The sequence below is a fragment of the Aphelocoma coerulescens genome, chromosome 8, assembly GCF_041296385.1.
Source record: "Aphelocoma coerulescens isolate FSJ_1873_10779 chromosome 8, UR_Acoe_1.0, whole genome shotgun sequence".
NCBI lineage: Eukaryota > Metazoa > Chordata > Aves > Passeriformes > Corvidae > Aphelocoma > Aphelocoma coerulescens.
In genome coordinates, this window is record NC_091022.1 from 4,603,340 (window position 1) to 4,630,766 (window position 27,427).

At 43.7% G+C, this 27,427-nt stretch overlaps 1 protein-coding gene across 1 annotated transcript in view; it reads right to left on the reverse strand.

Moving 5' to 3' along the window:
* Positions 1 to 15,012: 15,012 nt before the first annotated feature.
* Positions 15,013 to 27,427, reverse strand: part of HMCN1 (hemicentin 1) — a 184,972-nt gene continuing 172,557 nt past the window's right edge. The window contains exons 99-107 of the mRNA XM_069022401.1: positions 26,270 to 26,389; positions 25,861 to 25,995; positions 25,380 to 25,493; positions 24,983 to 25,108; positions 24,206 to 24,334; positions 20,085 to 20,435; positions 17,895 to 18,014; positions 17,419 to 17,545; positions 15,013 to 16,370 (exon numbers count right to left, since the gene is read on the reverse strand). Coding sequence (XP_068878502.1) covers positions 16,004 to 16,370; positions 17,419 to 17,545; positions 17,895 to 18,014; positions 20,085 to 20,435; positions 24,206 to 24,334; positions 24,983 to 25,108; positions 25,380 to 25,493; positions 25,861 to 25,995; positions 26,270 to 26,389 — 1,589 coding nt within the window. The 3' untranslated portion in view covers positions 15,013 to 16,003. The remainder of the gene's footprint in view (positions 16,371 to 17,418; positions 17,546 to 17,894; positions 18,015 to 20,084; positions 20,436 to 24,205; positions 24,335 to 24,982; positions 25,109 to 25,379; positions 25,494 to 25,860; positions 25,996 to 26,269; positions 26,390 to 27,427) is intronic.

Below are 27,427 nucleotides of genomic sequence, written 5' to 3' on the forward strand. Positions count from 1 at the left end.
CTCTGTTTCTGCCAGTGTTCTCTGTGCTGATGGCTCTTTAACTCAACTTTTTGAGGGACTCTGAGCTGTAATGAGGACTGTGAGGAAAAGAAAATCTCTCCAGTAGAGAATCGAGCAGTTTGCATCACTCTCTGATGGGCTGACAGGTTTATAGATAATACCTGCCTGCAATAAAAGCCTAGTTTAAAGAAAGACTATTTTCCGTGGCTGGACTGTGAAGATTCCCTTTCTAGCAGACAGTGGGAAGGAATCTCTCTTCTTTTTTTCTTTTTTCTTTTTCTTTTTCTTTTTCTTTTTCTTTTTCTTTTTCTTTTTCTTCTTTTTCTTCTTTTTCTTCTTTTTCTTCTTTTTCTTCTTTTTCTTCTTCTTCTTCTTTTTCTTCTTCTTCTTCTTCTTCTTCTTCTTCTTCTTCTTCTTCTTCTTCTTCTTCTTCTTCTTCTTCTTCTTCTTCTTCTTCTTCTTCTTCTTCTTCTTCTTCTTCTTCTTCTTCTTCTTCTTCTTCTTCTTCTTCTTCTTCTTCTTCTTCTTCTTCTTCTTCTTCTTCTTCTTCTTCTTCTTCTTCTTTCTTCTTCTTTCTTCTTCTTCTTCTTCTTCTTCTTTCTTCTTCTTCTTCTTCTTCTAAAAGATTAGAACAGGCTTTGGATGCTAGATTCCGACTTGAGGGAGGTGCATTTGTAAAGAACATGCCAGGAGAAGGTGTTTAAGGGAAGTAGCAGGTCATCCTTATAAGCTTCTCTTCTTCCAAAGGAAAAGGAAGGTGCTTTTCAGACCAAACAACAAAAAGTCCTTTCCCCCTGCACCTAACAATCTTACTTCAGCACATCATCAGGGACTTCTCACAGGCAGCCTTCTTTTATTCACTTCAGAATGAGTCATATGTTTTTGTGACCAAAGCAGTTGGTTTGAAGATGAAAATTATAAATAATGCACCACCCTTAAGACAATTATATTCCTGAAAGATTGAGCTCAGGGAATTGGCAACATCCTTTGCTCAGTTAGTTTTCAGAAAATAAGAGAAAATCCTAGGGATGCTGGTAAAGAATATGGGTTGACATAGGCATATTCTTACAAGAAAACATCACTTATGCTGTGTTTATAAGTGCTGTGCCTGAGAAACAAATGTCATAAAGGCTCAATCAGACTGGAAAGAAAAGAATTTGCATAACTATAATAATATACAATAACTGCTGCTTAAAATCATGGCCTTCCAGAAATCCTGTCAGTAACAAAATGACATTGCCAATTGCTTCCTTTTCTGCTGAGGAGTGAAAACCTTGAGCATGGAGTGGAAGTGCATGTGCCAAAATACAACAAACATTAGAGCCCCTGCTCTGCCTGTGCTTCAGTAAATGATTCAGCCCCATTCTTGCTGCTGTTAAATGCAGGATGTGAGAAATGAGCAGGATGGACAGACACAATTTATGGGAAAGCTCAGTGTAACAGTATGCCAAAGCCAATCCCACAGGAGCTTAGTGACTACACAGCGATGTGACATAGCAGTGAAAATGAACTCTCAGATGAATGTGGGGGCCACGTGAGGAAGAACAGCCCAAAGAAAGATCCTACAATGGTCCTCTCCTGGTACCTGATCATGGGTTCTTGGTTGTCCTGAATACACTGAAAGGAAAAGGAGCTGGAAAGGGAAGTGTCTTGCTGAGCCTTTCATGCCAAGCTCAGTGGAAATTCAGATCTCTCGATGTTTTAATTAATCTTTTTTTCCTTAATTCTTCAAGAGTATCTAAGAATATAGCATACATTTCAACTAAGGATATGCTCCAAACTCACCAGTGTGTTCAGGAGAACGGCAAGTCCTTCTAAGTGTTTAGCTTAACTTTCAAATTAAAGTAATTTGATGTAACTGTGATATGAACACCACATTTTCAAAATGATCCTTAGAATCCATAAAGTTGACATCTACTAGAGGAAGAATTGCTGGAAAAGGTGTAAGGATGGAGAAGCTAAAGCAGTCTGTTAAATTCTAGGAAATTAATTTCAGAATGCCCAAAAAGATGCAGCTTTTATTTGCAGATAAAGAGTTCCTGCGAAGGCACTGTATCTTAATAAACCTGTTCTCATGTGAAAGTATGAGATGAGCTTAAACTAGAAAGATCTAAATTATAAATAGAGACAAGGTGCTTCTCCTTGTGTTTTGGGCTTTTTAGTTGGGTTAATGTGCTACATACTCTCATCTGTTTCTATGAATATTTTTTAGCTCCCTTTAGCCTAGAGAAAGATAAATTTGTGACTTTGGCTTGAGTAAAATTAGTTTTTTAAGCAAAGTGTTTCAGATATCAGACGTAAGTATTTAAATTCCAAATCCATTTGATGCTTACTTTTAATGCATTACAGTGATTTTGAAATACAAATACTAGAGCTGTGAGTATAGGCTAGGTTAAAGGGGTTTATTTCTGAAATAGAACAGAAATAATATAGGATATTTTTCCAAGCTTATATGAAGCTCTGATGAAGCTTGAATATTAATTGTGCCTATGTGCCCAGAGTGAAGACCAAAGAGGAAAACTCAGTTATTTGTAGTACTTTATAAATGCGATGATAAATATCTCCTTTAGGACCTTGCAACAAGTAGTTACTTAAATAATCCTAGGAAAGGATCATTTAACTAGGAATATTTCCTAAATTAGTTATTTATGTCAGTAAAAAATACACATAAAATAATAGATGTTATTGGAATGTATTCCAGCCTATTACCTCTAAGTTAAAAGCCACAAAACATCCAAGCATTTTTTTTTCCATCTGTGTATAACAAATTTTTAACCTTAGGATGCTTTTAAATTCCCAGGAGTTTCACAGTGGTTTCAGAATATGTACAAATCCAGAATATTGTCTTGAGGCTTTGCTGAGATGGTTATGGTGTTTCTTTGCAGTATTCCTGATGTGGAAAACATGAAGGACAGACTGGCACTGTTATCAGACTATCCTGGTTTGTAGCTGGTGTCCATGTGGGACGAGCCCTTCTGTTTCACCTCAGGTTTACTGAAATACAGGTGACTAGAGGGTGCACTGTGCTGGGGGTGGCCTTGTGTTTTAACCAGCTGCATTACTAGATCCAGTGAGAAATGGGGCCAGTTCAGGTGAATTTTAAATATGGCATTAACGAGAACTTAGCAGGAGGCAAGTTCAACCTGGGCAGTGAAGGTCAAGGAGATGCTGGAAGGCGTAAGCAGAGACTGAGAGGCCCTGGGCGCTCAATGAGTCCCTCAGTGCTGGTGGAGATGATGTGCTGGTTTGTTTGGCAAGCGGGGCATTGATGGGAATGGGCTGGGCTGTAGACACAGGACATGAGAGCAGAAGGAGGATTTGGCGTCAGTGAGCAGCTACCAGGCCGTGGGCAGCAGGCACTGCCTGGAATACTCACTCATGGAGGGGCCGGGAACAGCCCTCCCTGCCAGCAGATAGGCTTAAGTGTTTTTGTCTTTGGGAATCCTGGGGGGTGGGGGAGATTGCTGTGGAATTTGCAAGGATTGCAGAAGTTTGGCACCATTTTCGGGGTGATGTTATATCCATAACATCCTGTTCCAGGGCTCCGGCTGGGGCTGATGACTCTGTTTTACCTCATGGCAACGCCCTGGTGCTCTGCTCCTGAGGGCTCGGGTTACTCAGTGAACTTCACTGTGTGGCCAGATAAAACTATCCCGTTATTGTGACAGGCTGTTGAAACTCTTCTGGTGACATTTAGACCAGCACAGATCAGAAATTAGGGGCCTGGATTCAGTGAAAGTGGACCATGGGGTTTGGTTAATATTTTTAGACTGATATGGGATACTGTGAGCAGCTTTGGCTGCCTGAGCACAAGGTACTGAAAGTAAGACAAATGAGAAGAGGCTGCAATAATAAATAAAGTAATGGAAAGATGCAAGAGGAAAGCACAGAGGAGTTTAGTTTGTTAATCTAGCAAAGAAGGTCTTTGATTTCTGTGCGTAAATACCTCCAGGCAATAACAATCTGAGGGACTAAGAGGAAGAGAATTATTTGAGCCTTTAGTTTAATAAAACCTTTAGCAACAGCAGCCAAATCCAATCATTTTAAGCACTTTGTAAGAAAGTTTGCAGGAAATTAGAAGGTTCTTAAGCATTATATCACCGAGGCATGGGAACAGCATTCTGACCAAATGAGTTTTAAGAGGGAGTTGGATGCATTTTTGAACGAGGTGGGAGAAGGATCTCGGTGGCAGGAGTTCCTCCCCTGTGTCCCTCCCTGGCTGCCCTCTCAGTCTGCATTGCTGTAAGAGCACAGTGAAGCTGAGGTTGTAGCAGGAACCTGAGGTGATTTTGGAAGGCTCTTGCTTTAAGACAGTAGAGCAGGGATAGTTATTTTGGAGACGTTACTTCACTGTAAACGGATCTGATGTATTTCCATTTACTAAGTCGTGTATCACAGCTGTCTGTTGGAGTCTTCTTTGGGCAGCCAGTAAAACCTTGCCACTTCATAATTAATGGAGAGGCAAAACCACTCATTTCCCAGCTTCCTGGTGCTGCAGAGCAACTGCCAATGGCCCCAGTATTTTATTTCAGTCCCTCTTCTGTAGGGGTAATTTCAGCTTTCTCAGTGGCTTGGAGTGAGAGGGGAGAATGCCTCAGTCACCCCCCTGAAATTTGTCCTCCCACTTCTGAGCTCTGTCATTCAGTTATTGGTTTCTCTTGCTAACTGTGAAATTTAAGCAAATTTTGATGAGAATAAGAGTCAGAAAAACCACCCCAGCAGTTGTAAAAGATAAGGTGTGTAGCATCTGCAGCTTTCTGTGTATAAAACTGTAAAAAATATTTATTCCTGCTGCTCAACAGAGTTTCCCAACCAAAAAACCAACCAGTGCTTTGTTGTTTTGGGTGTTTTAGTTTCAGAAGCAATGTTTAAGTAGGTAATTGTAGTTGCTGTTAGAGCATTTCAATCACAGTACTAGTTTGCCTTTTAACCCAGTTTTGAAACCAAAGCTAAAATTTAAACCTATATCTCAATGACAAAGATGATCTCTCTGAAACACTACTTTAGGTTAATACAAGATAATTTAAAAGCAACTTGCCTAGTTTGTAGCAAAATCACATCATTAAATAGTGAAGAGTGAGAAAGTATAGATATTTGCCATTAGTTCCTCCTTATCAATTTATGTCCTAGTGAAAGGAAATATTGATGTTGGCCTAATGATAAATAAGATCATGCTGATGTTCTTTTGAAGTCCATTCCAACCTTGCATTTGTTAATGAAAGCAGTTTAATTCAGAAGTGTCACCCTTAACAGTCTCAGTTAATCTATGAACACTCCCTTGGACAATGAAGTTGTCCATAGAACATGATAATCTGTAGGTTTTGCTCAATTTTTCTCTTTCTTTTTCTTCCCTTGTGAACATCATGCATGTTCCCCTTCTGGGACCTTTGGGTCCTGCCAGGACAGTAGTTTGCTTTGTGATTCATATGTGAACTTCAGAAAATACAGACACTTGGTGATGATTTCAGGGATTTGATGTTACTCCCATCCTTTTAGGCTTTTTACATTTTTATAATCACTTTATCTGGCATAATATTAAAGAGCATTGCAAATAATATTTATTTGGAGCAATACTCTTGCACAAGACTGTCTGGCAGATTGCAGGCGTTTCCAGATGTTCTGATTTACAAGTACTGTTGCTCATCTTATTAAAGTAAATGTATTTAATGCTGGACCAAAACAGCTTAAAAATAAACAACCACTGCATAATAGGTAAATGCAAACAAAGGTTGTCTTTATTTACAAAATATGTCTGTGGAAAACTGGAGTAGAAAATTGAATAACTAACATATCAGTGCTGCTACAGACACAGAAATTAAAATATTTGATTTTTTTTGTTGTTAAAACACAACAGATTTAATCTAAAATCTCAGTCTTCTGAGAACATCCATCAATAGAAGAGGGCTATCTAACCTGTTGTAGTGGTTTGGTCTAAAATACTCATTACTGTTTATCTTCTGTGAGATAAGAATTAGGAGAAATGCAAAGCAGGCACCAACTTGAATGAATATAAAGAAGTTTATTAACAGACCTAAAAGAAGAAAAGAAAAAAAAATTATACCACCTTTAGAACTCTCCTCCTCCCCCCACCTTCCTCCCTTCTCCCACTGACAATGTAAAGACAACCCTTAAGATGTTCAGTCTGTTTACCACTTCCATAATAACCTTGTTCAGTCCATTTAGAAAGAGAAGTCTCTTTTTGCTTGTGCTATGAAGACAGTATCACACCGAGACAGCCACCCACTTCCAAATATTGTTCAGTCCATTTAGGAAGAGGAGTCTCTCTGCTTGCGATGTGAGTCCCTTCCCCCGACTTGCAGCTTTTCCCGCAACTGCTTTCAAGGGTCCACTCTTGAAAGTTTTCTGGGGTACAATTTTAAGGTTGAGCCGTTCAGAAACAAAAAACCAGAGGCCCTTCTCCTTCCCTGGGAGCAAAGGGTCATCTTCATCTTTAAGACTATCTCTGGAAGCATCTCTAGGAATTGAGGTTTTTCTCCTTTCCTCTTTGGAGCAAAAGTCCTCATCTGGTTCATCTGGTTCATCTCTCTCTGTCCAAACTTCTCATGAAATTACAGCTGCGTCAGCATCTGCCTATTGCTTATGACTTGAACACTCCACCCCCCATATCTTCATGAAATTACAACAGGATACTCTGATATATCATAGCTTCACAACAGACTTTCAGCTTTAAGCATCTCCTCTCTCTCTTCCCTCAGGTTTTCAGCTCTTCACAGCAATAAAAGGGTTAATCTCACCTCGGCCTTGCAGCTGGAATGTGGCTTATTGCTGTTGGCCACCTGATCTCTGCCAGACAGAGGTGCCGCTTTGCTGAAATCTCGGCCGCAGTGGAGGGGGGGAGTTCCGAGCCACTCCGGCTGCCCACGGCAAGGCAGTGGGGGGGGGGGTTCCATGGCTGGAACAGGCCCATGGCTCCAGGCTGGCCGTGGCCCGGCCCAGCCTGGCCCAAGCAGGGCCTGGCCGGGCCCGCTGGCCCCTGCACGGGGCCTGCAGCCACCTGTCCCAGCGCCGGAAACGAGAGAGAGCTTGGGGGGGAGTTTGTCTATTCTTAAGTGTGGATCACAGAGGCGGTCACAACTTTAAGTGGCCTAAAGAATTGTCCATATTCAAACTGGCCAGCTGATAGGTTCTGTCAGGTCCCAGAGGAAGCTGTAAGCACCCCTTAGCAAGGATATCCCTTCCGGGACTATGCTTGCTAACCTATGACACCTGTGACCATTCAGACAACAGCAATGGTTGTTTTTCATGTCAGTCTCTCTCAAAGGGCATCTACAGCTCACTTGGAACATGGGGACATGGGATACAATACCCCAGGTGAAATTGTATAAAAACTAATAAAAAATAAGAATGCATGGCATGTATGCAATGCTTTGTTCAGGTATCCGTAGGGAACTTTTTCCATCTCCGTGTGAGAACATGAGCTCTCATTTGATATATGTAATTAATATAACCTGACTTCTGCCGACAGTCTTATAAACACAAGAAGTACATATTCCTTTTGTGCTGGACAAAATACTGAAAAAAATAGAATTTCATCCCAGAAGTTCAGAACTAAGCTCAAACCTGTAACTGCAGGCTTGCTTGCTAAGTAGCAGAGCTTTTTCATGCTCTATGTTCTGATATCTTAAGAAAAATCAAAATAAAAGAATGAAATCCCAATTATATTTACAAAAAATACCTGTTGACCGTTTCAGCAAATATGGACTTAAATTCTGGTTTCTGATTTGAAGTTGTCCCAGTGTGCTGTGGGCTTGTGGGTGCACTGATAAGTGCTCATGTACTCTTAAGTAGCTGCTCAGGATGTTCAGGAATTAGTGACAACTCCCACTTGAACTAAATCCATGGTGTAAAGTAAACATGACCCAGTGTTTTTGGATGCCCTGATGCCCTTTCTGATTTAAACGTACCACACGTCTGTCTGGGATTCCTGGGGGTTTGGTACTGCTGAGTCCCTCATGTTCATGGATATCTCTGACCTATGGAGTTTTTGTCTCTGTGACCAGCATTTGAGACCTGCAAGTGCAAGTGGCAGCGTCTGATATTTGATGGCAAAGTCTCGTTGGGCCACCTGCAGCCCCAGACTACTGATGCCAGTGGGTCCTTCCTTCGGCACCACTACTCTGTCACTGTCCCCTCCCGTGGAGCAACAAGGCCTCCTCCAGTCAATCCTGTCAGATAAAACTCCAGCTTGTTGGTAGCAGTGTTCATGTTCGAGAATACTTCTCCATCACGGCTTTTGGTGTGGTATCAGTGGGCAAACATCAGTGCAGCACTCATAAGATACTTTATAAGACTGTGAGCCAGAGGAACCCCCTGCCCTTCCCCCAGGTGCACATTGCGGAACAGGCCCTAAAATCCATGCACACACACCTTTGTCTGTAATGGAATGGAGTTTATCTGGACTGTAGATACAGAGTTTGTAAAACTGGGAAAAACAGCTCAATAACCAACCTTCTTGTAAGGGAAATCATTATGAAAGTGTTGTTTACCAACATGGTGTTACACTGGGAGGTGTTTAATAGCTTCCAAAACGAATTTTTTAGATAACTTGTACAGAAAATGGTGCTGGACTCCTTTCAACATTTCATTTCAACATTTCAGTTCAACTCCAAGGCATTTCACTATCTTCATTGTATTTATCTCTAATGACACCCCAGCAGAGGAGTACTCTGGAGAAAGAGTTGAAAGAATAAAATGAAGTGGCTCTGTGCAAGGAGCAAACTCCTGCCAAGTGAAAAAAAGGCCAATTTGAGAGGAAGAGCAAACAGATCTGGAAGTCTAGCGAGGCTGATTCCTGGCACTAAAGAAGGGCTGTAGAGGACTTGAAGGGAAAGAAGTAGATGCTTGTTAGTAGACTAAGATCAAGGTCTTCATAGCAGTATTCAGAGTTATTGTGGGGGAAAGGATTTGCTGTGGTCAGAGGAAAGGTTATTGCTGTCATTGAGAGGTGGCTGAGAAGCTGATGCTCAGGTACATAAAGCTCGGACTTTGACTTCAGTGTACTTGGGACCAAATATCTAATTTGAAGATGTTGTCTGGATGTGTATCTGAGTATCAGAAGCATCTGTTGAAAGACACAAATGATGACAGAAAAGTGGGCGAGTTTGGAGTTTTCCAGATGGAACAAACATCCATCGTGTTTTTCTAAGCTCAGCTTTAGGTGGTCAAAGGACTTTACTGCAAAAACTTGTGAAAATGGGCAATTTACTCACATGGCTCTAAATCATGAAAATGTCACAGATTTTCGCATGACTTGTTTAAATTCCAGTTTCAGGCTGGAGACTCGGTGATTGTTATTTTGTATTAATTCCTTTCTAGTGCACAAGGTCTGAGCAAAACCAGTGCTGAGTGATTTATTTAGATAACCAGCAGGGCTTTGTAAATAAACAGGCTAATCTTGCAGTGCTGAACTTCGCTGCTGGACCTGACGGCCCAAAACCAGCTTTACTTCTCCAAAAAGCTGGTTCTCAGCTAAATTCAGCCTGTTTCCATTCACTGCTCTGCAGGTGCATTTTTACATGCTGTGGTAATTCGTTCTGCAATGGCCCTTCTGTCCTGTTTGTAATTTTCAGATCCATATCAGGACCATTCGAGTTACATCAGCTCTAAGTAAAACCTAGCTTTTGCTATTACTTGTAGTATCTGCTGAGAACTTTTCTATGATTAAGAGAGATTTTGATTAGCTGAGGTGTCCAATTTGAAGGTAGTTGGGGTTTTTAGCAAGGCTGTGACTGGCTTTCATTAGATGTGGCACATTGGTAATTGCTGATGGCTCTTTGCTTGTCTGTAGTAAAGCTACTACAGGTGGTAAAAACACCATGATATGACCTTGCTCTGCATTTGGGCTGGTGAACACAAACCACTTCTGTGTTAGAGCCTTGTCTATTAAAGGACAACATTGTTTATGCATCCAAAAAATTTTCAAAACACGAGCTGTGAAATGTTAGCGGTAATATTTTGGCAAAGGCTTTGCAGGGTTACACCCAACTTGAGGTTCTATATCAGTCTCTGCATCACTGAGAGCATTGCAGAGCAACCAGTAGGAAAACCACCAATATTCCCTTTTCAACAAGGCCACAGCAGCTGAGAAAAGCAGACTGGCCTGAAGGGTTGGTAAATAGTGAATACTGGTGAGCTAATTCTGCTCGCAGACAGATGAGGAAGGATGAGACAGATGAGGAAGGATGAATAAATTTGATGCAATCAGAGTTATTTACAAGGCTTATATTCAAAGTCCAGTTCTCTTAAGTAGAAGAGAAATTGAAGAAAGTGATGGTTATGTTGCAGATTTTTTCAGCCCATCTCTGTCCTGTAAGCTCTCGAGTCTGGGAGCTGCTAGGACATCTCAACAGAAACTAGCTGGTTCTGGTGCAAGGAAGCTTTGTCTTCCCCTGCTTATCACTGGGGGTCCTGCCATCCCTTCAGTGTGTGTTTTAATGTCATTTTCAGGTGTTATTTTTGTTCTTCCATTTCAGTCAGTCATGCAGTGGCACCCGAGAACTCTGCATTTTCCTCTCCGGACTATTTATTTGCCTGCTTTATGTGAAGAACTGGCACACTCCAGTTGTTCCTGTGGTATTTGGGAACTCATTCTTCTCCCAGATTTGCAAACCTCATTTTTTAATCTACAGCAGCAGATTCCAAAGACAATGCAGCTAAAATCCTGTGAAGGAACCTTAATATTGTTTGGAACTGGGCTTTTTTATGCGCCACTGTGTTTATCAGGGACAGTGGTAATGGGGAATAGTCATGAGATTCTTTTCTTCAGGGATGCTGGTGGGTTTTGCCTCTGAAGCTGGAGACCCCAAATTAGACACATTCCTTTTCTGAAGCTTTTACATACAACTTCGTGTTTGCCAGTGGCTCTGTTACAGTTTTGCATAGCAAGAGTTTGGCCTTGCTTGAATTATGGGCTGTGCAGTGCAGATCTCTTGATACCTCTCAGGTGTTCTCTGTGAAAGGGGTCCTTGAAACACGTGATCAAGCAGGAGGGCAGGACTTGATTTGTGTGACTGCTGTGCAGTAAGCTGTTAAAAGGTGTGGAGGGAAGCTTGTCTCAGTCCTTAGCAATGGGACGTTATTAATAAGGAAGCCAGCTGCATCTCACTGCATTGCAAGACCACTTAAGCTATCAAGAACCACAGGAGATGTGCAGTGCTTACATACAGTGAAAAATAACAGGTTCTATTGTCTTTGCACAGCATTACTTCAGCATACCTCTTAACCTTTGCTCTGTATTCTGAACAGCCCCTTGGCTTGGTGATGTTTGTGATGCCCCCATCATTTAGCTATTCATAAACTATAATTTGAATTTATGTTAGTGCTGAAGAGCACTTTTTTTATCCATATGCCTTTATCTGGAAGCAAGTCTCCTTTCCTTCCTTTCTAACACTAAACTTATCAAAGCAGAAGAATCTGGCACCAGCTGTGCCAGAAGATGTGAACATTGAACCCAGTGATCTGAGAAGTGACTGGTGTTGTGTTAAGTGTGTCCCGACATGCAAATGTGTTTATAAAAATCTGCAGCCAGCTAGGATCACATTTAGCCTTATTCAGAGGGCCTGGCTGGATGCACTGCTGGGATGTTGAGATGATTACTGCAGTGCTGCTGGAAGTGGGATGCCTAAGGTCCCATCAGCTGGCACTCTCTGGTGTTTCCTTGCTGTCCCAGCTCATACCCAGAGGCCTGTGCCTCTCAGTCTGCCCAGGGTTATAAGGGGCAAATAAAGTCATTCACTAAGAGTTCTTGTAGTCCCTGTGGAGCAGCAACTTCTGCATATGAAAGAGCTGAAAACGTCTCCAATTTCCCCTCAGGAAATACAGCTGCACTTAAGCCATTCAGACTCTCCAGCATTACTGGATGTTGGTGAAGAAGGTGCTTTAAGTGTCCAGACTTCAGTGTGGCGCTGAGTGATGGCAATGAGATCCATCTGGTTTTGGGCTGAATCAAAGCCCTCTGCTGGAGCAGAGAGGCCAAAGCCCACAGGGCCGGAAGAGTCTTACCCGCCGCAGGATTCTCTGCAGAAACAAAGCGTGGCACTGCCCAGCAGCCCTTGCCCATCCATACATTTGTACATCCCATATCCTGACAGGGGCAACTGGAAATGTGCCAGGTGCCTTCTCTGCACCCGTGCTGGGGGGATTCCACAGCTGGCGTTCTGTGTCCTGCTCCCACCCGTATGCAACAGTGGGGCGGGCGCTGGGATTCCTGCCTCATAAGATAATCCATGGATTTCAACTGTTGCACTGTGCCAAGTTTTTATTGGCAGCAGCCTTGGATTTGAGCTGCCAGAACTAGAAATACCTCTGAAGTCAAAGGGCACCAGAACTCCCCCTTGGACCCCAGAGTCCTGCCTGTAAAGTGCCCCGCCGATGTGAGCGATGACGGCCGCGTTACTCAGCATCTGGCTTGGTTTCACACCCACTGTCTGGTGCGAAATCTGACTTGGAAGTGAACATTTCCCAGCCAGGCATTGCTGCTCTGGTCTTTGCTGAGTATCCATCTCACCTGATGACATGTTTTCCCTTTAGCCCACAGCCAGCACAGGCTCATTAGGGTACCCATGCACTAGTATTTTACTTCAGCCAGCGTGTGAAGGAAAACAAAACCCCAGTGGATTGATTTCCTCTCTCCACGGGCTGGCAAGCTGGATCCCTGTGGAAGGTGTGACGGGCATTCCTTATCTGCCTCTGGTTCCTGAACACCTGCCTTGTATGGTGGGTATGAGGTACAGAAACCTGATGCTGTGGTGGGGTTGGCAGTAGGGCATCAGTCACCTTTTAAAAGGTGGTGGTTGTGAATTTTCCATCCTTTCTGGCCCCAGTTTGCCCTGGTTTCATCCCTGAACTCCTTTTCCTGCCTTAATCCTCTCCTAGAATTTAGATTTGGAAGGAATCACACAGGGGTTTTGCGAAGGGCTGTATTTAACATGTAGTTTCCTTTAGGCTTTACCAAGAAAGGATTGTTTTTGGGAGGAAGAGTGAGTCTGGTTGTGCTCTGGCAAAGGCTGGGATGTAGCAGATGTTTTCCTGGAATACAGACATGGGCTGAGTGCTCTGGGTACTGCTGCAGCAAGCAGGTGGCTGGGATCCAAGGTGTGCTCAACGGGAGGTGAGCCTTGGAGACTTGTGTGCCCAGCTGCTGGGATGCCACCAGATGTCACCCCGAAGCCACCCCTGTGTACAAATTCATCCCTATAGGAGATAAATCCTCTTTTGCCATCTTTCACGGGGTGTGTTTGATCCTGGTAGCATAGTTAATGAAATGTTGCTATGTTTGCACAGAGTTGAGGCCCAGGAACAGAGGAGGAGCCCATGGCACAGGACAGTGTTTCAGGGATAACTGAGCCAGGAGAAAATGCTGCTCCAGAAAATCCAGCGAGCAGTGGGAAAAGTAGGCTCATGCAGATGGAAGGTAGCACAGGCCCGAGGTAGCAGTGGAGCATTAACTATTGTTCACTAATTGCTCTCCCTAAGACCTACCTTTATATTTTAAATATTATTTTTCCGGTGGTGTGGTGTCTTTTAATAAGAACATAACATTCTCACATTTTGCTCTTAGGATGCTGTTATTAGAAAGTTAGTTGTTTGTGACAAGAGGCCATTTGCAAACTGCTTTGTGATGATGTGGTGACTGTATCAGCCTTTTATAGGATAGCAGTAAACTTTTAACAGTGCAAATATTGCTGCAGACTAACGGAGGGGCCTGGACCAAGTGACTGTACAGCCCTCAGACACTGAAAATTGCATCTAAGGTTTGGGCAGCCTTATCCAAAGTGGTAATAAACCAGCAGAATATTTTTTTGTATTTAAAATGCAGATATATGAAAGCAGGGTTTTTAATCTTTAGGAAATACCCAAGTTCATGTGGGCACATAAACACATATTAACCTGCCCCTCACTTCTCAAGTTAGACCAGGAAAACTAATGATAACCCAGCAGCTTTTCCAGCCTGTCAGCAACAGGGCCAGGGAGCTCGTGGAGGTAGAGCTGCAGCAGGTACGGTTGCTCTGAGATCTAATTTAACATATTTGCAATCTTTTTAATAGAGCAGAAGAGAAATTTGTAACACAGCTCAAGATGTCCAAATAAGAGAAGGCCATGGCACAAGTTCTCCTTTATTCAGCACTTCCCTTCAACCAGTCCCTGAGTGAAAACCACCACGCTCACAGTGACCCACATCTCACTGGTCCCTCAGTCCTGTGGCACTATCTCAGGGTAAGGAACACCTTCCACACGGACAAGCAGCTCCTCCTTGAGCTGGCTCCTGGAAAGCCTGGATGAGAAAGCAAACTGGGAGCCATGGCTGTGGCAGTGATCAAGTGGCTTCCATCTGGTAAGTGACTATTACTTCTTTTAGGGTCAGATTTGCCTTTAAAGGCTGTCAACTCTGTTGGGTTTTTTCCCTTCTCATGAAATATATCAGAGTGGAAATTTGTGTTCTGGGAGTGGAGTTAGATTCCCTTAAGGACATCACTTTCAATCCGATTCTCATCCTTAAAAGACACTGAGGGAATTACATGTACCTATTATAATTTACTCTCATTTCTCCTTCCCTCATATCTTTCTAATGGAATTTATCTTCTTTGAGGTGCTTTTATTTTTCAAGTCATGTTTCTGAGAAGCAAACCTCTTCAATTTGAAGTTTGTCACTCATAAATCTGTATAAAGTGCAAAGTAATTTTAAGTCATCCTTGTTTTGCAGGACTATTTCACTTGGTGCACTGGAAAGGGAAGAAAAAGGCACAGCAAGTGGGGATGTCAAAAGTTACTTAATAATATACAAGAATAGAGACAAAATACCATTGGGAGGCAATTTGTCCCTGTGGCTAAAAATATACTTTAAAGCTGGTGATAATCTCTTACTACCCCAGAGTGCCAGGAAGAGGGAAAAGAGCTGGAGTTGCTCCCTGGTTCTGCATTGTCCCCTCACACTTAGGGCAAGAGCTTTAGAAATGGCAAAGAATTTTTTTAAAGATAAAACTCCCAGCAGTCTCAAAGGTGATGGGAACCTTTATTTTTGATTATTTTCATTGTATTGACATTGTCCTTTTATGCAAACTTAACTGTAAAACACTCTTGAGATATTGCATAGAAAATGCACATAGGAAAAACCACATATATACACGTCCATAAAAATAGAATACATCTTGGCAAAATTACTTGTGTACAGTGTATTGACATTATTGAACCAAACTTACATCACCTTTGGAGAAAAATGTTCCATGTGCGTAAAAGCCCAGACCATTTACTGAGCTGGGAGTCTGGCAGTGGATATGGGTTTGGGTTAAATAAATGGCTATACCAGAATGGCAGAGTAAAAACAACTTATAAAGTATCTGCTCTATAAAGTAGAAGTAGCCATGTTGTTTTTTTCTTCCAAAAAATAGCAACATCTCTACACTTGCATGGAAACCAAAGGTACCAGTTCAAAATTCTCCTGTAGATTTGCTAGCTGCAAACAAACTTTAATGTCATTTGTTTCAGCATTTGCAACCCTTGGGCATGGTGGCATTTGGTGGGTTTGAGCACACAACAGAGTATAGCACAGCCTTAATTCTATTGGATAATTGATAAGGAAAAAAAATCTAATAGATACAAAATTTAAAACACTTAGCAACCTTAATATGTAAACCGCTTGAAATTATGGGTTTATTTTCTTCAGTTACTTTCAGTGGAGGCTGCTCCTTGCTTACTGCTTTGACTACATGGATTTCTCTGCTAGTTTTCGGAACATACCGTGGAAAATTACTATTCCAGTGTAATAAATAAAGCAAGTGGTAACAGGTCCTCAAAGCCATGGATCTTTCTCTTGAATTGGATCAATGGAACTGGAGAGGCAGCCTCGGGGAAGGAAAAAGAGCATAGCACCCTTTGAAGTGCCGTGGTTCCCCCTGTGGGGCAGGCAGCAGTCAGGCTGAAGCGGTAGCACCCCCTGGCCCTGGGGAACGTGGCTCGGCCGCGGGCGCGCTGCCGGGGCCGGCGCTCAGTAGGGGAAGGCGGACACGGCGATGTAGACAATGAAGGTGGTGCGGTACTCGACGCTGCCGTCGGCGCTGTAGGACAGAGCCCGCACGCCCATGCGGTACGTCCGGGGCTCCCGCAGCGCCCGCGTGGTGAACACCACCCCCTTCCAGTTCTCGTCCCTCAGGGCAAACGGCACGGCAGGGTCCTCGTCTGCCATCAGGAACGTGGTCCTGGGGTGCATGACTTGGTCGTGAGTGTAGGCCACCAGCCGGATCAGGTCCTGCCCCGCAGCAATGCCGAAGGGCAGCGACAGCAGCTTGTACTCCAGGGCGTAGGTGCTCAGGTCACACTCCAGGTCGTTGGCCGGGCAGCTTTTGAGACAGAACCTAAGAAGAAGCGGAAGACTTTAGCCCAGGGAGAAGGCACAGTATCTTAAGTGCTGGGATAGGTCTTAGAGGAGAAGTTCTTCCCCTTTTAACCCTGTTGCAGATTAAAACCTCTCTACAAGGGCTTATGCACTCTTCCATTCGTTGCTCCTTTAGGACTGCAACCCATTTAATGCCCCTTTTTGCCTCACAGGATCATCTCAGAAAGGTGTTGGCTACACTGATGTAATTAGCCCATGGGGTAAGTTTTACTGACCGTGCTCTTAAACACTAAAATAGGAAGACCTAGTTTAAAATGTTCTGGGCAGCTCCATTTGAAGTATCTGTCTGTTAGGTCATAAAATAAAGAATTTGGAATGAAGGACAGAATAAAATTTACTTCTATTAATCAAAAGTTAAAACAGGAAATCTTTGCTAGTGCAGTTTGCCAGTGCTAATGGAGGTCAAAGGACATGACCCATGTCAGTGTAAACATCAGTGCAGTTGAGTTTGATCTCAGAACATGGTTTCTGACTATGAAACAACCTATTTTTCCTTTGAGTATATTGAAAGATTAAAAGAAATCAATATGGGTTTTTTTCCCAGAACAGGGAAATAACAAAGCTTAACAGAAACTGTAGCATTATTTTCATGACTAAAAGGATGCTTCAAAGATGCTTTGAAGCTGATGGCAAGCCAGGCCATTACAGAGACTTAGATTAAATGTTAGGAAGGAATTCTTTCCTGGCAGTTGAGGCAGTGGCACACGTTCCCCAGGGCAGCTGTGGCTGCCCCATCCCTGGAAGTGTCCAAGGACAGGGCTTGGAGCACCCTGGGTAGTGGAAGTCCCTGCCCATGGCAGAGGGTGGAACTGGATGTTCTGCTAAGGTCCCTTCCAACCCAAACCATCCCAAGACTCTGTGACTCTATGATCTCCTATGTCAATGCCTTACCTTTAGCTACTGTGAGCTCTACTGGTGTCAGGCAAACTTAAGTTTTCTTCTTTAACAAGCACAGGTTAAGGAGCTGAGCTTGGGGCAGGTGAGAAGGGGCTGAGAATAAAACATACCCAGAATGTGGCTCTCGCTGGTAGTTGGGTGGACAAGGAGTGTCTATGCACTGGTAGCTTCCTCTCATGTTGAAACACATCTGATTTGCTCCACAATTTATGTTCTCTTCAAGACACTCATCAATATCTGGATGGAAAAACATGCAAGGGATCAGCTGCTGGTAGAAGAATTAAAGGGTGAAAACTGAAGTGGGTAAAGGCTGAGCAGAGCCCAGAATGTGCCTCATTGGAGCTCACTGGAGCTCAATGTGTAATGTGTAATGTGAGGTCACAGAATTAGAAGTTGCAATTGTCTAGTTTGCTGATGTTTTATGAAACATTAAAGTGTGAAATATAAAAACTTCTGAAACTTGACATTTTGAATGCTGACTCTCACATAACCAATTCAGAAAGGTGGCTTAGCCATGTCCCAGGCCTGGTTTGTGTCTGGTTTCTTTGCAGCCCTCCCCGAGCACTGCAGGGATGGCTCTCCGTACCTTGGCAGGTTTTGCCGTTGGGCATGAGGCGGTATCCCGAGGGACAGGCACACTGGAAGCTGCCCAGGCTGTTCCTGCACTCGTGCTGACACGTGTCTCTGCTCTCACACTCATCGATGTCTGCAGAGAGAAGCACCAACACCTCAGCATTCCCTCAGCGTGCCATGAACACAGGTACTTTTCCCCTATTTCTGTACTGCAAGTGTATGGACAGAGCTGGTGGGAGTTGTCCAGATCTTTCTTCTGATGGGGTTGAACATCTAAGACTAGAGTGTCCTCTCTCCCTACCTGTGCCATTCCATGTAACTCTGCAGGCACTAAAGTCAGCTTTGAGGGGTTTCTCCCCTCGGTGAAGAGCAGCTGTGACAGATCCCAGCTGAGGAGAGCAGTACCGAGACAGAGCTCTGGGAGAAAGGGGGATGTGCCACCTGTGTCTACTGCCAGGGTCACACAAACACAGTCCTGCCCCCAAAGCCATTTGAGCTGTCTGATCATCAGGTGTTAAGCAACGTGCTTAGGGGAACACCCAGACTCACTATCTCGCCTGAAGAAGCCTTGTCACTGGGGGAGTCTTCCTTACAGCCACTCCCTCCTCAGGCAAAGCTGTTTCCCTTTTAAACTGACCTCGCCCATGCCAGAGGGATGAATTAGTCTCGGTAGCTGGGAATACTGTCACTAAACGCTCTTCTTTTTTTTTTTTTTTTTTTTTTAATCTCTCTCTCAAATACAGAAGTACCAGTACCAGACCACATTATATAAAGTTTTCAAAGCACATTAGTGTGATTTAGACACAGATAATTTATAATTATAATAGCTTTTTGAAACATCTGCCTAGTTCAGGACAGCAGTAAAGTAGTTCAGACTTGCATGGTTAAATCAGTGGAAGTAAGGTCTTTGCTTCCCCTCTGACTGACAGGGGTTGCATTAGATCAAAATGCAAACAGAAAAGAGAAACAGATGTGACTACAAGCCCCTGTGCTGTTAGCAAATCCTGATGGTTGTCTATTGAAAAAAATTTCTTTAACGAAAGCATAATCTGGAGGTATTTTTCATATTAAACAGTAATTTTAAAATTTAGACATTTAGTCAATGAAAGTTTCATGGAATAATAATATTATTAACATTCATGGAATATTAACTAATTCCAACTGGAAGCTGGAATGAAGATCCAAAATTGAGCCTAACACTTCCTTCCCTCAGTGACAGTGTATTCCTGGGCCTCTCAATTAAACTCCTGTACCATAACAATCCAGATGGATATGACTACTGAAACCTCTTCGTAGCTTAAATACAAGCTTTAATGTCTGCCCATCCTTAATTTTTACTAATTAAAAGTCTATCCATGTTTTTCACCATTACATCTTGCTGCATCATCCCAGCAGTACTGGCTGCTAGAACCTTGCTGTAGATCACTATTTACCTGAAAGGATGTCATGCCTACTGGGAAGTGTCATTTGCTTGAGATACTCAAAACACAAGTTAACTTGGCAAAGTCTGCCTTAAGAAAAGCGTATTTCCAATAATTAATTCATTTTTAACATCCCTCCAAAAACCAGGGGCGGAGCTTCCCAGTTCCCATTAACTGCCCATCTCCTCCTCAGGGGAGAAGTGCCTGTGCTGTCACTGCCAAACTCGTGATGAACCCGTTTGTTTGAGGGACCAAATTACATTGCAACCCCTTTTCTTACTTAATAATAATTTAAAAGCTTCTGTGCCTGTTGCCTGTGTGCCAGTGACTGACCGTCCTGTGGCACTGCTGGCACTGGGCCCAGTGTGCTCGCTTGTAAAATGTTTATTGCAAACCTTTCTGACACAGATTACTGCTGCCAGTGGGAGTCTGACAGAAGCACTGTGACTAGACTGGGGCTGCTGGTGGTTTTTGGAGTGTGAGAAGATTCACCAAGGTGAGCTAGTGTGACCAGGAGAAAGAGAGTAACACAGGGAAATACTTTGCAAACAGGTAATAAACCGCACAATTAAAACCAGAGGTTACAAGGAGGTTTGAGAACATTTTTGCTGCAATGTGAGCCAAGACAGCAGAGACCAGAACATGCAGAACCCTCTGAATATTGACCAGGGTAATAGAAAACACAACCCCAGCACCAGAAACCCTCAGCCCTTGGTATGTATCATACAGTAACCTAAGAGTAAGGCCCAAAACAGAGTTGCAAAGATAGGACTGACATTTACCTACACATCTGGCATTTCTTGCCTCATAGCCTTCAGGACAAGTTTCTCTAAGGTTCCTTCTAGTCCTGGAGAAAGGTATTCTGCTGTTCCTATACTCTGAGAAGGAGCTGTAGAGATTTGAGGAGTGCCTGTAATAGTGCTGCAGTTGCTGGTTGTCTCTCCCAGGGGAGAATTGAGCATAGTTATAGCTACTGTAATAGGCACCCGAATTTGGCACCCTCTCCAATCCGGCGCAAGATTTCCCATCACCCAGTAACTGTTGCCCAGGTGGACAGAAACACTTGAAGCTGCCGGGGGTGTTGGTGCAGTGAAGTGCACAGGGTTTAGGCACTTGTTCACATTCATTAATGTCTGCTCATGTGACATGATCCAGAGCCCCAAACCATGTGGAAAGGAGAGAAAACAAACAAACAACAACACATAACTATACATTTATATACACACAGATACATATCTCAGTCTCAGGAACAAGATGAAGACATAAAAGGGAGATTTGGAGGCAGTAAAACATGGAGAACACTATGCCAAGCAGGCAGGATCCACTGCCCTGGACTGTAAGAGACCTTCATTCTCCCACAGGCTGATGCCACTGTGCTCACGAGGACAGGAGCCCTGCTGAAGCCTCGTTTCAGCCTCAGCTGCTCCATACTCTCTTAGCAATTGGGGTTTTTCCTTAAGTGCTCCACAGATGAGTGGGAGAAGCTGCTGGGCCCTTCTTTAAAAGAGGATGCTTAACACAGAGCATTCCAGAGAAGTTCAGTGCTAGAAATTCCCTACACCCCACACTGAGGGAAGTACAACAGGCTCCAATGTGGTTACTGTGCCTCATGTTGGGCAATTCATAAAATCATGCAATGCTTTGGGTCGAAGGGACCTTACAGCTCAGCCAGTCACACCCCCTGCCATGGGCAGGGACACTTCCCACTATCCCAGGTGGCTCCCAGCCCCGCCCAGCCTGGCCTTGGACATTTCCAGGGATCCAGGGGGTTGGGCACGTTCTAACTTTTCATGTTGTTACTGGTCATTCCAGCTGTGACAGGTTGGAGACTTTACATATTAATTCACTTTTGGACAATTAAAAAATAGAATTATTTTTATTTTCCTAAGCAATGCCTTTTTCTTTATAGTTGTTTAAATTGCAATCCAAAGTTATTTGAGCCACCCCAGAAGTAAATACCCATCCTTAAGTCAAAACTGAGTGCTGAGCATACAAAGTATGGCAAAGGCCTTGAGGGTACAACATGCTGAGTGTCCTTCCCTCCAAGTAACTATGAGTGCTCTTGGGACTGCAGGACCTTCTCCCACAGTCTCTCTGATACTACCAGAAAGAAGTTTTCTATAGTTTTTATCAAGTTACTTCAGACTCAGCTGGAAATTTGACACACACTGTATTTCTTCTCAAACTTAATATTTCTTCACCAGAAAAAGACAAAAATCTGCTAATTCCAAACAACTCTGCAATGACCAGAAATAAAAAACCTACTAATAACATACATCACAACATATCTAAAATGGACATATATTATAAAAATTTTCCTACTAGAAATTAAAGATGATCTTAATGGCGACTCAACAACAGTTTAATTATTTTATAGTAGTGTGTATTCTTTCAATTACTGTTGTTAAAATGCCATTAATCCAGTGTTGTTACAGTTTCATTTGGATCCCCTCTGAACAGAGGCTTTTGAGCACAGTTTGTACTCTCCAAGCCACAAATTCATGAGAATAGTATTTAAAAATCAGTATTGTAAGAAACATAGTAGAACATTAGACTGCATTTTTATGAAGTTGCTAATATTTGATACATTTAAGGGGATATTAATAATTAAATGCTTTAATAGCTGTAAATCCAGGAGCATAAATTGCAGACTGTTTAAATATTTTCCAACTGTTATTTGCCAAACACAACTGAAACTTCAAGTATTCGTGGAATTATCCTTAGGGTGCAATTTTCAGGTGTTACAAACAAGAATTTCACTTTAAGTATGGCAACAACTAATTTGAATTTTAAGTGCATTAATCTCAGGATGTGCTTAAGATGAAAAATTTATTCTTCATATACACGTAAAAGAAAACAAACTCATCATTTCCTTAGCATTCAAGTGCTGACTTTTACATTCTGTACCTGCCTAAAATATATTAACACTGATGTCTTTATGACAACCAATGTTCTTGGAACAAGTTGAGGATAAGCAGTAGAAGATTAGCATATAAATTATGAAAGACAACAGGTGAAAATTTGAACAATTTCTTTTGCAAGAGCAGCCTGTGCAATACAAGCAGAACTGACTGCACGGAGTCACCAGTGTTGGTTCCAGGGCTGCCCCTGTGAGAAGAGGCCACTGAGGCATGGGAACCCTAATATTTACAAGAACAGGGTAAAATTACTTTGAAATTGAAATAGCTACGTTTTAAGACTTTCTTTAATTTGAGAATACCTGATTGTATATTCTAGATAGCCTTGCATGTGTTATTTGCATTATAGCAGCTTTTAGCAAAGCCCTTCCACCTATGTGGAAAGGAGAGAAAACAACACAGCTCCCAGAAATGCTGTAATTCAGATAAATGGGCACACAGAGATCTGTGGGGGTCACAAAGGAGCATCTTATCCCCGTCCAACAAACAAAAAAGGGAATGGTGGCACAAGGGACTTTACCCAGGGTAAAAATGGGACTGGCAGGAGCAAAGTTCACTTCTTTTCTTTCAGTCTGGGCCCTACTTACTTTTCAACTCCTCCCTGTGCTCACTGTCAACAGTGACAATAAAAACTGGATTTTATTAACAAAACTAATACTTTGGATGAATCTATATTTTAAATATATTTTTAGGAACGTAAAAATTCAAAGGATAAAAACACTTTAGGAGAGAGGTTTCAGTGGCCCTTGGTCAGAAGGCAGCTTTAAGGCTGCTGGTGTTTTGTGAAAACCTACAGTCCCAGACTTTATCTGGCTTTTTCCTGTCAGAAGTTTAAATGGCTTAAATATAAGTTAAGAGTCTGGGATTGGTTTTATTTCAGCACAGAGGCAGATGGCAGAAGTAATATCTTGGTCTACAGCCAAACACCACTTAGTGCAATTTAATCTCTCTTTAAAAAATCCCAAACATTCCTGGCTTTTGACAGTCCAAACTCTTAGGTTGTTAAAAAAAGAAAAAAGAAAATAACTATTTATCACTTAGGAGAGCTAACCTTGAAGAAGTCAACAGGGAGGAATGCTTTTCTGACATGATACCTTACAGCAACTGAAACCAACCTCACGTAAGTGTCACACACCCACATTCAGAAATCCTCATTATCAGGGTAGGTCAGCTCTTATACTTTGAATATTTGACATAAATGTAGTAAAGATGATTCTAAATGATCCTACTGCCTTCCTGAAGTCTCTTAAATGCCAAGGGAATTTGCTTATCCACTTGCACTGGCCCCACACATTAAACTTTCTTGCTCCCCATGTCCGAGCTCCAGAGCCTCCCATGATGTGGGAGAAAACCCTGTGTGGCTTTATGCCAAGATGGCACAGGGAGTGACTACGTGGCTGGCATTCCTGTGAGTGCCAGGAGTCCTATTTCTTCCCTGCTGGGAGTCACTCATGCCAGGAAGGGAGCACTGTGCTCTGCCTGTTGAGGAACACCCCTGGCAGTCCTGGTGGGGGAATAGCTGTGTTTGGGATGTTCAGGAGCCAAACTCAGTTCTAGGTCTGTCGGGCCTCTTGCAGCTCCTTGGGGTGTGCTCCCTAGGGGCACCCACATGACTCTCTGTGTGACTGCCTTCCAGGGAGAGCCAGGGCAGGCCAAGGCACAGCCAGACACATCAACAAACCCCATCTCATTTTTATAACTGAAGGCTCCTGTGGAGTGGTCACTTGCCACATCCATCCACCAGTGCTCTGAGACCCTCTTACAATTTGTTTTCAAAGTACGGCCCCAGACCAATCTCTGTTTGGAACCATTTAGCTCTGACTGTTTAGAATGGAACACTTTGTTTTGGATGGGCAGTTTGGAACTGCAGAGCAAACTTGTCTCTACAGCATGGTCTTCCACAGGGATAGCACTGCTGGTGTGTTGCAGCAGAAAGCCAGGCAAAAGCAGCAGCAAAGGTGTGAGAGGACTGAGCGGCAGCTTACCCACGCAGGGCCTGGCCGTGCCCTGGGCGCGGAATCCTCGCGGGCACACGCAGCGGTAGCTGCCGCGGGTGTTCTCACACAGCTGGTTGTAGCGGCACTGGTGCGACCCCGACCGGCACTCGTCAACATCTGCAGCACACGGCAAGGGAACGGTCACAGCTCTGCACAGTCCTTACTGCGGGAGGGAGCTGTGGCTGCTCCATCCCTGCAAGTGTCCAAGGACAGGCTGGATGGGGCTTGGAGCAACCCGGGATAGTGGAAGGTGTCCCTGCCCGTGGCAAGGGGGAGAAATAGGTGATTTTTAAGGTTCCTTCCAGCCCAAATCATTCCATGACCCCCGCTGGAACAAAAGCTTTGGTACCATCTACAACATCCACTGTGCTTAAAACCCTCCCTGATAAGCAGCAGGGACCTGTGATCTTGATTGAGAGCTCCTGAGCCCAACTCTTAAGAAATCATGCAGACACAGGGCAAAACATTTCAGTCAATGAATAACTGAGAGAAATCAAGGTGCCAACACAGAAAAGACACCAAGGAAAAATCTACTCTTCTTGCTTGAGAACAATGGAGAACTAGAGGTGGCAAGGATACACTGCTTTTTAATTTAAAAAAAAGTTAAATACAGATGTTCCCATAAGCAAAAACAAGTTGGTGCTTTAATATGTGCAGATATTAATAAGTGGAGATGGACAATCTTCAGGATTATTTAAAAAACTAAACCTCATCATTGTCCCTGTGTTTCCCATCAGCACACAGTGCATTAATGCTTCTACTCACCAATGCAAGTCCCATTCTCTGCTTTGGTCATTCCACTGGGACACAGATCAATGCACTTATAGCCACCACGGGTGTTCTTGCAGAGCTGATCAGGCCTGCACACATTCTGCCGGCACTCATTGACATCTTATTCAAACAAAAGCCAAAAGAAAAGCAGGATTGCACTCAATGATGTAATGAAATTACCGTGTCTACACACTGAATAATTTCATGCACGTGGATCAGTCAGCCCAATTCTTGCTGCCTCTGGCTTTAGTACTGCTTGACAAATTCCAAAATATACATCAAGTGTATCATCCATAGCAGGATTTTCTTTCATAAATAAATAGAGCAACAAATAAATGTTGAACTCTGTCTGTTGGAAAGGGGGAATGGACATTCAGAACTTCATCCCTACCCACGCATTTTCTGCCCTTCAGCTGGAATCCTGGGTCACAGCCACAGTGGAAACTTCCTATGGTATTGAAGCAACGCTGATGGCAGGAGTTGGACTCTTGACACTCGTTAACGTCTGCGGAACAACACAAATCCTTGACACCAGGGCTCGGAATTGCCCCATGGGCTTTACCTGAGCAGGGTTTGGCTGAGTTCTGCTCAGCAGTGTTTGCTGCTCTCCCATCTTTGTACAAGAAAATGCACACAGGACACAAACCCAAGAATGCTAAGCTCTTCTCTGATGGGATTTTAAATTTATTTCTAAAGACGGAAGAAACAAAAGATTAAAACCAAAACAAACCTATAGAAAAACCCATGCCCCAAAAATCCACAACCTTAAGAATCAAAATTGACAGATGCTTGGAGACGCCCCTCTGAAGTGAGTGTGGGTTGCTGCAGAGCAGCGTTTCCAGCTGATGGCCGCTCCCGCAGCCCGTGCGTACCTCGGCAGCTGAAGCCGTCGGGCGCCCTGCGGAAGCCGCTCCCGCAGCGCAGCACGCAGCGGAAGGAGCCGGGCACGTTCTCGCACTCCTGCCCCGCGTGGCAGCTGTGGCCCTCCAGCGCACACTCGTCGATGTCTGCAATGGAAACGAGCTGCAAACCCCGCACAGCCAGCACAGGGGACACACACTCACCAGTGCCTTCAGCACCAGCAACTAGAAACACCTGACTGCAAAAACATTCAGCTGTGAAATAATTAGAATACCACCAATGAATTGTATTCTTATAATGAGAAAATGGCCCAAATAAAACCTCTCTTTAGCAATTTAAATGCCTTTTAAGGCATTTTAAAGCCTAAAATTATCTAAGGGGGATTTGTATCCAAGCCATCCCCAGCAGCACCTCTCTTACCCTGACATGTTCTGCCATCAGCAGAGATGGTGAGGCCTTTGGGACAGGAGCAGTAGTAGGATCCCACGGCATTGTGACAGGTGTGGGAACAAGGATTTCCCACAGCACATTCGTCTTCATCTGGAACAAGAAAATATTTGAAAAACCAGTGAGACTTCAGAAGAAACTACTCCAGTCTGATCCTTCCTCAGAGGGGTGCAACTGGGAAAGCCCACAGGACAAAACCAGATCCAGCAATTCCCTTCAATTGCAACCTTTCAAGAGGTAATGAAATAAGTCCACAAAATAATTTCTGATTATTTCTCCCTAAAATAACCCTGACTCTAGAGAGACAGCCAAGGTGCTCATGTACTTCTCTCCACCTCCATCCCCCGAGTGGGAATATGTGGGCTCTTGTCTGAGGTGCCAACACCCATCCTTTCCTCCACACAGGTCACCCAAGTCCTGAGGCTCTGTGTCCTCTAAGTGTACCTGAGGTACTGATGTAAAAGCCGTCTGGGCACTACTCATATTGTAGGTGAGGACAGAAGTAAAGTCTTCAACTACCCTTGGATCCACACCCTTTTAGCAAGGATAACTCACACTTTTTGAAGTACATACTTTGAACTCTAAATAAAGGGGATGTAGGTTCTGGTGGTTTAATAATGTGTCTAGCTCTGGAGCCACAAGCACAAGGTGGACCTTAGAGCAGGTCCAGAGGAGGCTATGGAGATGTTCCAAGAGCTGGAGCACCTCTGCTCTGGAGACAGACTGGGAGAGCTGGGGGTGTTCACCTGGAGAAGGGAAGGCTTAATGGAGGAAGCCCCCTCCAGTGCCTAAAGGGGCTCCAAGAGAGCTGGAGAGGGACTTGTCACAAGGACCTGGAGGGATAGGACACAGGAAATGTCTTCCCACTGCCAGAGGGCAGGGTTAGCTGGGATATTGGGAAGGAATTGTTCCCTGTGAGGGTGGGGAGGCCCTGGCACAGGGTGCCCAGAGAAGCTGTGGCTGCCTCTGGATCCCTGGAAGTGTCCAAGGCCAGGATGGATGGGGCTTGGAGCAATCTGGGCTAGTGGAAAGTGTCCCTGCCCATGGCAGGAGTGGAAATAGGGGATCTTTAAGGCCCTTTCCCACCCAAACCACGCCAGGACTCCATGGTTACACCCACCCGTGTCAGTC